This window comes from Bidens hawaiensis, unplaced genomic scaffold (genome assembly GCF_021521415.1).
Source record: "Bidens hawaiensis isolate Kalapana, Puna unplaced genomic scaffold, B.hawaiensis_p1.1 tig00015610_1, whole genome shotgun sequence".
NCBI classification, from domain to species: Eukaryota; Viridiplantae; Streptophyta; class Magnoliopsida; order Asterales; family Asteraceae; genus Bidens; species Bidens hawaiensis.
In genome coordinates this window covers 23176-36424 of record NW_027492396.1, presented here as the reverse complement: position 1 = coordinate 36424, position 13249 = coordinate 23176, and the positions used below count along the sequence as shown (strand labels likewise).

Genomic DNA, 13249 nt, shown 5'->3' with positions numbered 1-13249 from the left:
CTTCTGTCGGACATAGACTCGGCTGGTAATGGCGTAGTTAAGGACTGCGAGCCTTATACGTGAAGTAGATGATATATGTAAACGTAGATAAGGACTGCGAACCTTATACGTAATGTAGATAGGCGTCAGCATAGGAAAGGACTGTGAACCTTATACGTGCTGTATTTGTAGCATAGGGGAGGACTGCGAACCTCGTACGTGCTATGAATTAGGTTGCAAAATAGGGAAGGACTGCGAACCTTGTACGTGTTGTGGATGTATTTCAGCATAGGAAAGGACTGTGAACCTTATACGTGCTGATTTTGTAGCATAGGGGAGGACTGCGAACCTCGTACGTGCTATGAATTATGTTGCAACATAGGGAAGGACTGCGAACCTTGTACGTGTTGTGGATGTACTATGGTATAGGGAAGGACCGCGATCCTTGTACGTACCATAAATGGTGAACATAGGTAAGGACTGCGAACCTTGTACGTGTTCACGACCTTGAGTACAGGTATAGACGGTGAACTATGAACGTACTCTCGGTAGACTGAGGTTAGTGATTGTAGATATGTATGTATGTATGGTAGCAAGTATGTATGTAGAACAGAAGGGTAACTAGTGAAGTATGGATATGTATCTACGGATATGTGTGTATGTGTATGTATTGTATGGCGTTCGATTAACTAGAACTCACTCAGCGTAGCTGACTTTTAGTATGCACGCAGGTGAGCTGATTATAGAGTTAGCATGAGGATGACACACGGCATGGATTGAACGGCTGGCGTCTGAAGAAAGAAGTAAAGATGTTTTAAATATAAAGTTTTGTGTTATGGTATCAAAGAAAAGAATTAATGTTTTGTCACAAATGATTGATGTTTTATATTCCGCGAAAAGTTTTAATAAACTCTGATTTGAAGAACTGTGTTTATGAGTAAATCCGACGCTAAAGTAGGGTCACCGGGTTCGGGGCCTTACAAGTTGGTATCAGAGCAAAGTTCGAGAGATTTAAGCATCCTACATGCTTAGACTCGAACAGAGTATGGGATTTAAGTAAGAAAGGGAAGAAGATGCCAGTTCGAGAATGCCATGTGTCGCTCAAGTAAGATCAGTAAAGGTAAAGTGTATGATTAAATGATATATGTTAATGAGAAAGGAAAGATATGTGAACGATAAGGATAGAAATAATTGATTGTTTGATTTGACTAACTGCTTAAGTAGAACCAGCACAAAGAGACTCATAAAGGGAAGTGTATAGGACACGGAAAGCAATGTGATCAGCTAGTCACAGCTGGCCACTGTTATTACCTGTTAGCCTTGCTATCCTTGTACTATATAGTTCCTTGAGTGATGATGTTTGTGTTTTCCCTTTTAGAATACTGATGGCTGTAGCTGGAGAATTTGTGGAAACTGGGGGTCGCACTGGACGTCGTGGCAGGCCTCGTCTTGTCCGGCAACCCTCGGTAGAAGAAGCTTCCCACACCGAAGATGAAGGAAGCGCAGCTGGAGGAGACCAGAACAACAACGAAGAGGTTCAACTTAGCCCTGCAGTTCAAGCAGCCATCGTTCAAGCTGTAGTTGCTGCTGTGAAGGACCTGAATCCCGAAAGATCTGCTGGAAGTCGTGAACGAGCTGCTGAAGGGGCGGGTGGTGATGGTAGGAAGGATGGGGAAGGAGAAAGAGAGGCCTCGAGTGAGGAAAAGTCTGTGAAGGTCGATGACAGGAAAAGAGGCCAAGGTGGGTGCAACTATAAGTCCTTCAAGGGATGCGACCCGCCAAAGCTGACTGGGTTGGGAGACGCAATCGCTACTCTCCAATGGATAACCGCTATGGACAAGGTTATCCGCATTAGCGAATGCCGTCCCGACCAAGCTGTGGGTTATGCTACTCAGTCATTTGAGGAAGAAGCTATGTATTGGTGGGAAGGTGTGGAGCAGAGAAAGACTAGGGATGAGATCAAGGCGTTGAGATGGGACGATCTGAAGGAGTTGGTGATGAAGAAGTTCTGCGCAGATGCCGAGGTTGAAAGGACGGAGATGAAGTTTCTGAATTTAAAGGCCGGTATGATGACGCATCGTGAGTATACTACTGAATTCAACCGACTATCTAGGTTGGTGCCTGATATGGTTGACACTGAGGTCAAAAGAATCAGATGTTATGTGAGGGGATTACCACAAAAAGTCCGCATGTTTGTCAGGGCAAATAAACCTGCTACTTTTGACTCTGCTGTTGAACTTGCAGAAGTGGTTTATGCTGACCTGACTGAGAACAATGTGGTGGTGGGGGAAAAGAAGGAGAAGAAATGGGCTACCTCTGCTAAGCGGTCTGGCGAGGTGGTGACAACAACTGATGAGAGGAAGGCCAAGGTTGGGAACAAGGATGCGTGTAAGACGTGTGGGCGAGTGCACCCGGGGGAATGCAGGATTGGGACAGACAGGTGCTATCGATGCGGAAAGGGTGGGCATTACTCTCGAGACTGCCCTGATCGTCCAAAGTGCTACAAATGCGGAAAAGCTGACCACATGGCTAGGGATTGCAAGGAATCAGGGGCGGGAGGTGCGGAAAGATAAAGATTTGTGGAAACTGCAGAGAGGAACGCTTGATGAAGGAATAATTGTTCATGCAATGGTTTTATTAAGTTGCTTTTGCTTAAGGACTTGTTGTGTGTTAAGGTTTAAAACTTATGGTTATCAGTGACGTGTAATATATTGAGTATGTTATGAATGATTATTATGTTATGATGAAATGTTGTTTTAGACAATAGTGTTGAAAGTACTAATCGAAGCCCTTGGAGGTATGAGATGAGTTGTGGTACATCGAGGGTCTCATGGACAAGCTACCTTAAATAGCTAAAACACATGACCACCATTCGATGACTGCAAAGTCGGGAGTAAGAATGATAACTCAGAAAGCGAAGGCGATTCAATAAAGTGTGTAAATATAAGAAGTTTTCCTTTTACAGGGAATAAATTTGGTTTCGGGGATGAAACCACTTTAAGGAGGGGAGACTTGTAACATCCTAAAATTTTAATGTTGAATAAAGGAAGTTATGTTTAGTGATTTCGCGTGATTAATTAATATCGGGTAAGGAGTGGACCATGGACTTGGATTAATTGAGATGGGTTAAACGAGAATGGGCCTTAGATCCATGGGATTTCAGGGATATAAATATCCCCTAAACCCAAAAATATCTTCCATTTCCACCTATTCCAAACACACTCCAAAAACACACTACACCACAACTTCGCCGGCGGCCGGAACCGGGCAGATCCGAGGAGAGGAACGGGCAGATCCGAGAGAGAGAGAGAGCGATTAGTTGTGTTAACAAGTTAAACGAGATCCAAACAAGCTCAAAAAGGTATGATTCTTGATCTTTGAAGTTTAAAGATCTAAGTTTTATATTGTAGATACGACCGAAAATGGTCGGGAACGTAGTGGGTGATGTCGAACCATAGCAAGGGTGTTAAAATCGCCAAAAAATGCTGGACAGAAACCGAACAGCGGCTGATCTGGGCAACTTCGCCTTCAAAGCGATAAACTTCGCCTGCAAGCTAAGTTCGCCTGATGAACTTCGCCTGCAAGCTAAGTTCGCCTGATGGCAACTTCGCTGTAAAGTTAAGTTCGCCTAACTGGTAACTTCACCTGAGGCCAAGTTCGCCTGATGACAACTTCGCCTGAAGCCAAGTTCGCCTGCTGGCAACTTCGCTGTAAAGCTAAGTTCGCCTAGCTGGTAACTTCGCCTAAAGCTAAGTTCGCCTAAGGTTTAACTTCGCCTGCAAGCTAAGTTCGCCTGATGGCAACTTCGCTGTAAATCTAAGTTCGCCTAGCTGGTAACTTCGCCTAAAGCTAAGTTCGCCTAAAGTTTAACTTCGCCTAAAGCCGAGTTCGATTAGGAAATAAATTAAAAGCGATAAGTAAAAGTAAGCTAATACTAGGCCACCAGATTAGATCAGGCGAGTATTGATACGTGTAACTTGTACAGTCAGCCGAGCTCAGTTAAAGAAGGGATTTACAGCTATCAGAAGAAAGAAGCAGAGTTCAGGTGAGTTTCTAGCCCCATTCCTTGTTATGTTTTCGGGGCTGTGTGCATACTCGATGTGTTGTTAATACATTTATCCTAAGTGATAAGTGTATGTCATATGTGATATGTGTGATAGATATGAATGATTGTTTGTCGGTACGCGAACGATCTTCGGATATTGCGCGTACTGTCAGGTTAAAAATAAAGGTACGAATATTATATATCGAAGATGTATGAATATTTCAAATGAATACTTGTCGGGGCGTGAACGATCTTCGGATATTGCACGTAACGACAAGGGGTATGGTTGTTAAATGAATGAGGTAAAGAATGCCTAGAGTGTTCTTATGTTATAATGTAAGTATGTGTATATAGGTACACGAATGGCATGTGAGTTCTACGTTCGACATAGTAAGTTAGGATGGCAAATCCCTCTAGCTTCTGTCGGACATAGACTCGGCTGGTAATGGCGTAGTTAAGGACTGCGAGCCTTATACGTGAAGTAGATGATATATGTAAACGTAGATAAGGACTGCGAACCTTATACGTAATGTAGATAGGCGTCAGCATAGGAAAGGACTGTGAACCTTATACGTGTTGTATTTGTAGCATAGGGGAGGACTGCGAACCTCGTACGTGCTATGAATTAGGTTGCAACATAGGGAAGGACTGCGAACCTTGTACGTGTTGTGGATGTATTTCAGCATAGGAAAGGACTGTGAACCTTATACGTGCTGATTTTGTAGCATAGGGGAGGACTGCGAACCTCGTACGTGCTATGAATTAGGTTGCAACATAGGGAAGGACTGCGAACCTTGTACGTGTTGTGGATGTACTATGGTATAGGGAAGGACCGCGATCCTTGTACGTACCATAAATGGTGAACATAGGTAAGGACTGCGAACCTTGTACGTGTTCACGACCTTGAGTACAGGTATAGACGGTGAACTATGAACGTACTCTCGGTAGACTGAGGTTAGTGATTGTAGATATGTATGTATGTATGGTAGCAAGTATGTATGTAGAACAGAAGGGTAACTAGTGAAGTATGGATATGTATCTACGGATATGTGTGTATGTTTATGTATTGTATGGCGTTCGATTAACTAGAACTCACTCAGCGTAGCTGACTTTTAGTATGCACGCAGGTGAGCTGATTATAGAGTTAGCATGAGGATGACACACGGCATGGATTGAACGGCTGGCATCTGAAGAAAGAAGTAAAGATGTTTTAAATATAAAGTTTTGTGTTATGGTATCAAAGAAAAGAATTAATGTTTTGTAACAAATGATTGATGTTTTATATTCCGCGAAAAGTTTTAATAAACTCTGATTTGAAGAACTGTGTTTATGAGTAAATCCGACGCTAAAGTAGGGTCACCGGGTTCGGGGCCTTACAAATGAAAACCCCGTAAGGTGTAATATATTATTGATCAACTATATATAGGAGTACAATTAGGCAAATACAAGGAAACATAATTAAATACAAACTCTTAATTATAATAACACTATAATACTAAAACTCTAATAATATATTCTATAATATTCTCTAATATTCCCCCGCAGTCAGAGCGGTAGAACATCGGACGCTCAGCCTGGAGCGCAGAGCTGGTGAATATACTTGATCGGCTGTCACGTAGAGAAGGAACTCGATCGATTGTAGGATCTAAGAAGATCGGCAGCGGCTAGGCATGATGACAAGAGCTTCGACTGCAACGGCAGGAGCTATGAATGAGTCGGCCGAAGCAACCACTTTATATTCTGAGGAATATACATAAATAACGTATACTAAATAATAACAATAATAATAAAGAAATAAAAACCAAATTTTTAATAAGACGAAAAAAAACTAAAAAAGATAAAAGATGAAGCAAAAATCTTGTGTATTATACAAATATGTCGCCTAACCAAAATCGTTCGAAAACGTAGTCATCGGCGTTTCACCAGCACTGAAAACATAGCAAAGTGACTATGTGAAAGAATGTTTGGCAGTTGGAAAGTTGGTCTTGGTCGTAGAAGTGCGACTTGAAAGATAGCGGTTATGGTGAACGCGGCGGGTGGCGCTTTGAACTAAAAACAGAGGTAGGTTTTTTATTTTTGGTGAGCGCGCAGAGGCGCATCTGGCAACGGTTAGCGCCGGTCTTTTGTTTATGTTTCTCGAAAAACTACACCGAGCACAATGGTCAGGGATTGAGGTGTCGTTTACTTCGGCCCGTAGTCGTGTAAATATGAGATAAAACGACAACGAGAAAACTAGGTGATGACCGGGGTAAATCGTAATATACAAAGGCAGCGGGTAGACCGTAGTCAATCAACTATATATATTAATATATGTACAAACGTCCCCGGGGTAGGACGAGAATGAGAAGAAGAGAAAGAAACAGGCCAGAACCGTAAGGCTCTGATACCATGTAGAATAATGAAAACCCCGTAAGATGTATTATATCATTGATCAACTATATATAGGAGTAAAATTAGATAAATACAAGAAAACATAATTAAATACAAACTCTTAATTATAATAACATTATAATACTAAAACTCTAATAATATATTTTACAATATTCTCTAATACTAACATGTTTCAATAACAATGATCTTTTTTTCACATGTTAACTAGTCATACAATGATACAAATTAACTTTCATAATATTTAACCACTTGTTACCAAACCCATACATACATTCACTTAATTAACTATTAACTAGTACCACTAAAAAAATAATATAAAGCAACTTTACAGTTTTGATATCATACCACGAGTTGTGGATGCTGCATAAAATTTCCCGGTGGTCAGACACCATGGCGGAAGCAGCGCAATTGCTGCGGCCATTTCGGCCGCATCATCAGCCGAGTGATTGCCTTTACCGGCTGTCATGGACGTCTGAGTGAACCCGGGACAGAAACAGTTCACACTCACCACACCTTTATATCTACGAGCCAAAACCTGAGAGTACGCATTCAAGGCGAGCTTGGAAACCGAATAATCAGTCCATATCTCTGGCCAACCCGCCGTAGTCCACCGTCCTTCGGCCACATTTTGTAGAAACTCACTAACCACCGTTTCTATTCGGTCTTCGTTCAGTTTTTCTTTATCTCCGAGTATTGACTTCATTTGTTGGTTTTTCAGTTTCTGCGCGCATAAGTTGACACATGAAATATATAAATAACTAGTTTTTTACCTGGCGCATTGCGCCGGGCCAGATCGATAAAACTCAGGTGGGTGGTAAAATCTAAGCATTGAGGCGGTAAGTCAATGCGAATTCGGTCGGTTTTGGTGCCGGTACAAAAAACAAAAATAAAACAAAAGTAATAAAAATTAAGGTGGACCAGCGGAACAGTGTCGGTCAGTAAAACTCAAGCGTTGGTAAAACCCGACCGTTGTTGATCTCGGGCGTCACGGCGATCAGTCTATGCAAATTAAGGCATTTTTCGTCAATTTTTTTTTCGATTACCGAAACTAAAACAAAAATAAATCAACGTTCGATTGATTTTCGTTATGATACTGTGACTAAAACAAAACAATAAAAAAATCAACAAAAAAAAACTTTTTCACCACTAAGGTGCCGCAAAATGGCCCAATAGGGTCATTGCGGCACCAAAGTTCTAAAATATATATAGTAATAATAAATAAGTCACAAGTTATATTAAATAAAATAAAAATATATTTAACCTTAGTTGCCAAAACAGTAGCAATGTTTACTTAAAAGAAATAAAAGATTGAAATCAAACATCCTTAATTAACAAATATGATTTTATTAAATGAAACAACATTGGTCGGCCTAATTATAAAAATAAAATAAAATAAAAGACAGGTCCCAAATGTATATTTAAGGAACACATGCATGCATGCATCTTTAGAAAAATAAAAGATTACGCTGTTGATCGATCCAACTCATGATTTGTATATAAAAGTTGTTCCAAGTATGTTTAATGGCCAAAAATGTATATTTAAGAAACGCATTCTCTAGTTAATTTATTATATATTTTACAATGCAGTGATGATATGATAGTGATTTTGTAATCATAATAAATAGTTCAATACACTAGTACGTTATTCATATATAAAACTTTAAAAAAATGTTATATACTAGAAGTCAGCTCATTTACCCAAAATACTTATATGACAATTAGGTTATGCATGAATTAATATGCAGGTTATACGTACATCTAATGTTCCAAGACGAGAACTGATGTTGAGGATGCGGGCTATGGACGAAGAACGACGAAAAAGGGGCAACATAGCATCGGTAAACCTTTTGGTTCCATAGTAATTAGTGTTGATCGCTTCATCCGCGTAATCTATCGAGTTCTTGCCCATGGGGTTGAAACTTACAGCTGCATTGTTCAGCTGTATCAATATGATGGTGACGGCTTAATTATTATCAATCAAAAACAATATTATCTCATATTAGTTTTAATAGACTTTCTCCTGCAAATTATCTGATTACAACGCATCAAGATTCTTTACATCTATAGTCTTATTTATATATTCTTATTGTTGCCACATATGACTCATGCCAACATGACCAAATTATGAGAAGAATATATATTTTGGGAGGTAGTATATGAGATCTCATAAATGTTGTACAATATTATAATTCGGATCCATTTGATGTATTGATGATCGAGTAAAAGTTTATCGTGAACCTTGGAGCTCGGGACTTTGTTTTGGTTACGTACTCAGGAGGTCATCCGACGTTCTTGGATTGTCCACCCAAGTACGCATAGTCAACGCGCTCAAAATGCGTTGATGATACCGACCGAGATGTTACATTATATTATCTACAAACAATGTTTTTTATATCATGATCTTTGAAATTTATAAGACCATCCACAACAAGGATACCACATACCTAAAAATGTGCCTAGCTAATCACTATCATATAGTAACAAAAACAGTCATTTTTTAAAAGACAAAAATTCACCCAAAAAGTAAATTCGAAAACACCCCAAAAAATTACCAAATTATCACTAGAGTTTTTTAATTCTTATTTTTAATCGCTCCTCTCTATATATGTATATATTTTATACCAAAAAAGTAAATGGTGCTCATCACTATTCTTTCAATGTCTTGACAAAGACATACACTCAAAAAATGGGTGTCAAAAATGAGCTCCACAATGGTAAAACAAGTTGAGATGACATTTTTTTGGGGCTAAATTAAAATGCCTAAAAACCACCCATTGTGGATGCTTCAAGCAAGATTATACTTCAAAACATCTATCAAATAAAACCCTAGATGCTGAAATTTTCGTTTTGACACTATAACTCATCGAATGTATTTTAACTAACGACGTGTAATTATATTTCGCGACAAAGATACTCAACTGCTTGAGTAATGTAAAATGTATGCATGCACATTGTATACTTAGATGAAAAGTACTCACAAGAATATCAAACGAATTAAATCCGGATCTAAACCAAGAAACAAATGAGCTAATAGAGACCGGGTCGGATATGTCAAGCTGACAAAACCGAACATTATGGTCGAGCCCAAGAACCTTTAGCGAATCCATGGCCTCTAACCCTTTGGATTGATCTCTAGCGGTTAGCACAACGGTTAACCCTAACTTAGCAAACCATTTAACCAACGCGTACCCAATACCCTTGTTGGCCCCGGTGACAATGGCCACCGTGTCCTTCGACCACCACTTGGCGGTTGTGGAGTGGGAGACGGGTGACTGCTGCCGTGTAGTTGATGTTATCATGATGGTGTATTAAAAAATTATGTATTACATACCAAGAGCCACCAATGCGCGTATATATATAGGTATGAACATATAATATGTACATAATTGACTAAAGTCGTGTATAAGAATGGAAATGGAATCAGCCTGTGAAGTTCTAGAATTAAAAGAGGTAAATTATTTAGTTTAATTAAAAAATAATAAAGTTACTTGATAACAATATATATATAATTCTCGCGTGGGAATTACTGGTTATAAAACTCCTATAGGTTTATGTAGGTGGGGAGCCCATATTTAACTATTCAGAAAAGGTAAAATAAAAAATGAGTTTATTATATAATTCATGCATTGATATATAGTTAATTAAAAGTTTAAAGTAATTAATATTAATAGACTTATTATTATCATATATTTAGTCAAATATTATTTCCTTGTAAATTGCATTTATGGTTGATCTTATCTTCTTATAGAAGATTCCATGTAACTAATATATATATGAGATGAATAGAGAGGAACAGATTCATCGACCATATTGATATCTATCATGGTATCAAGAGACCTTTATTTTTAACCTAGCCGCCTCCAATCTTTTCGGCCATATTGATATCTATCAAATATATATTAAGTATATTCTGATTTCAAAACTTGCCTAACCATTATTATAAAGGGTTGTTTTTATAGTTAATAAAGCTCTATTATACTAGTGTAAAATCATATATTGAATATTTAAACCTATATTATAATCCATTAGTAGTTTTGTTTGTCCGTCTTCACATTTTTCATGAGTTTGACATAGATTGTGTTTACTAATAAAATAACGATTGTGATAAACGAGTTAAGTTGTTGTAAATAGTTTTGGAAAACGTTTGTTTAACTGTACAGAAAATTAGAACTAAAATATAACCAACACATAATTAATGTATTTATTACAACATTTTACTTATAAGTTATCAAGGTGACACTAGTTAATGTCATGTTATCCCTATGCGAAAATTGGTTACTTAAAAGAAAATTTTAAAGGATGTTGCCAGTAAAACAACACCCTTAACTTGAACACCACTTGGCCGTCAAGTCATAACGATTAATTTGTATGTCTTTAACAATGTTGACATACTCTATAACATTCAAGTCAGTCATTTTCAAATGTAGACTCCAATAAGCCACCAAATCATAACGATTTGTATATACTTCATACGATTCGTACGTTGCGCATCAATTTGTCTTTTGAACAAAATTTTCAAAAGAATAATTCGAAACGCATGAAGATATCGTGTGTGTACATGTTTCATTTCATTGTCAGTTCTCTCTAATCTTTCTTTCTATTAACAAATTCTTAAGTTTATACAAAACGTGTTAGCTATGTCTAGTCCTCAAAAAATTGTTGTACAATTGGGTGAATTTGCTACCTAACAGTTATACATTTTCTTTTTATGTTTGTATATCTACCCCCAATATTGTTAAATTAACAAACTTAATGTTAGATATTTATGTGTCTTGATGAGTTGAAGAACTCACCACGGAACACTTGACAAAACAATGGTTACGCCAGTCACCCAAATATGTGAGAAAACCATCGATGGCACGTTGTGTGTACAAGGTTTTTCTTATCTGTGGTCGTGGAGGTGAATACAAGGGAGCAACACTATTTAAACGAACTGGTACCCAAAAAAACAGTTGTTCGTTTCAATTGTAGGAAAACATAAGAAAGAGAGAAATGGTTGGAATGTATCGGTGCCATGTGACGTACATAATTATTTGGTTGCTCAAAATACGGAGAGACATGCATATGAAGTGAAGCTATCCGAGCAAGAAAAACGTTTGGTCTGATATCATATTACAAAAGTGGATATGCATCCTAAAAACATTTTATCAACAATAAGTGACCATAACGTACAAAATGCGTCTACGATCGAAAACATATATAACAAACATTTAAAATTGTGTGCATCCGCCCACTGCCCCATAGTGGTAAGCCTCGAGTGCAAGTTCTTTTCTCACGCTAGCATAATGTTGGTGTCTTCAAGAGCACCAACAAAAATTAATCAAGTTTTTCGTTGGAGAACTTATTCATCGTTCATTCAAAGTTGTTCGAGATTTGATGTGCATTCTGGCATGTGTAGCTAATAAACGTGGCATACAAGACCTACAAGACAATATATATGCCACTTGTTTACACTTTTGCCTTTTGGGGCAACTTTTAAAACAACAAAAAAAGACCTTTGATGTAGCTTTTGCTTTTACAAGTCATGAGAGGGAGGACAACTACACATGGATCTTAGCTAAAAAAAAACTTGTTAGCTATATCTACTACGTCAATTCATATGTTGCCCATAAGTTTGGTCTTTTGAATAAAATTTTCAGTAGATTTGAAACCCATGAAGATATCAAATGAAATTTATAGAATGCGTCTAAAATTTGTCTATGTATATATGTGTGAGTGTGTATGTTTTTAATTTCATCATTACTTCTATTAAATCCTTCTTTCAACAATCTACAAATTGTTAAGTTCATATAAAACTTGTTAGCTACGTCTAGTCATGAACAAAATGTTGTACAATCGGCTGAATTTGCTAGCTAGCGAACATGTATATGTTTTCCCTTTATATTTGTATTATCTAACCCTACTGTTTCTCTATATTTGATATTTTAGGTAGCATTTTTGGCGTATTCAATTCTTCTTCTTCTCAAAGTAACCAACCATCCACAAAAATGGCATAATCACTTCATAGAATTGTTCTATACTTATAATGTATTCATTCGTTTGAATGAAGTGATTATATATGTTCATATAGTATTTAATACAATAAGATAAGAATACGTACGTAGGTGTATCTATTTAAGTAAAAAGGAAAAGAGATGAAACTTTTATCTTACAGAAAGATAAGCCCATCTATTAAAATTTAAACTCATAAATGTTATTTTTGTTTTTTTTATTTTTACGTTTTTAACCTACAGGTATATAAGTGCAACATATACACGTTTAACCGAATGATTCGCAGCCTAATTGGTTGAGGTGAGAATGTAAGAATTGGGAAAGTTTTGGGCTTAAGTCCCACATGTGATAAAAAATTAAAATAGACGGTTTCAGGTTAGGCCGTGGGAATTCTCTCACCTATTGTGAGTTATCTCATGAAGGAATAATGTAAATGGTCAGGCCCGTCAATGGTCCGCTAGTGATTCAAATGGTCATTCAAAAGAAAAATTATACGTTTTAAGTATATGCGTTAGAAAGTAAATATATACAATATACATAATATACATAATACAAATATACACATGCATGTGCATACGTAGTTACTAATACAAAACTTTGAATGCATAAAGTAATGAAATTTGATAAAAAGAATTCATATATGTGATATATCAGTTGTATAAACTGTAAAGCTATAAACCAAATATATAAACAAATCACTATCAAAATTAGGTTATTTATTATCTAGTATTATATGTCCGTGGACGGCACGACTTACAAACATCATGTGTTCATTTGTATATATTATATGAGAACGAGATGGTGGTTCACTGACATAGGCATGTAAACAAAGAAAAAGAATTA

General features: G+C 37.4%; 1 protein-coding gene across 1 annotated transcript; it reads right to left on the bottom strand.

The window, feature by feature from the left end:
- Positions 1–6639: 6639 nt before the first annotated feature.
- On the bottom strand, positions 6640–10018 carry LOC143549462 (short-chain dehydrogenase/reductase 1-like). Its single transcript, XM_077040363.1, has 3 exons — positions 9394–10018; positions 8172–8354; positions 6640–7136 (listed from the first exon to the last, which is right to left on the bottom strand). The coding sequence occupies exons 1-3, from the start codon at positions 9712–9714 to the stop codon at positions 6741–6743; spliced, it is 900 nt and encodes a 299-aa protein (XP_076896478.1). The 5' UTR covers positions 9715–10018; the 3' UTR covers positions 6640–6740.
- Between the last annotated feature and the right edge of the window lie 3231 nt (positions 10019–13249).

What these genes read in the sequence shown, in the direction of transcription:
- LOC143549462 (XM_077040363.1), bottom strand. Translation starts at nt 9,714, where the DNA reads ATGATAACATCAACTACACGGCAGCAGTCACCCGTCTCCCACTCCACA. An exon ending in TTAATTCGTTTGATATTCTT is followed by an intron (nt 8,355 to 9,393) that starts GTGAGTACTTTT and finishes ATATTGATACAG; the next exon opens with CTGAACAATGCAGCTGTAAG. An exon ending in CTCGTCTTGGAACATTAGAT is followed by an intron (nt 7,137 to 8,171) that starts GTACGTATAACC and finishes TTATGCGCGCAG; the next exon opens with AAACTGAAAAACCAACAAAT.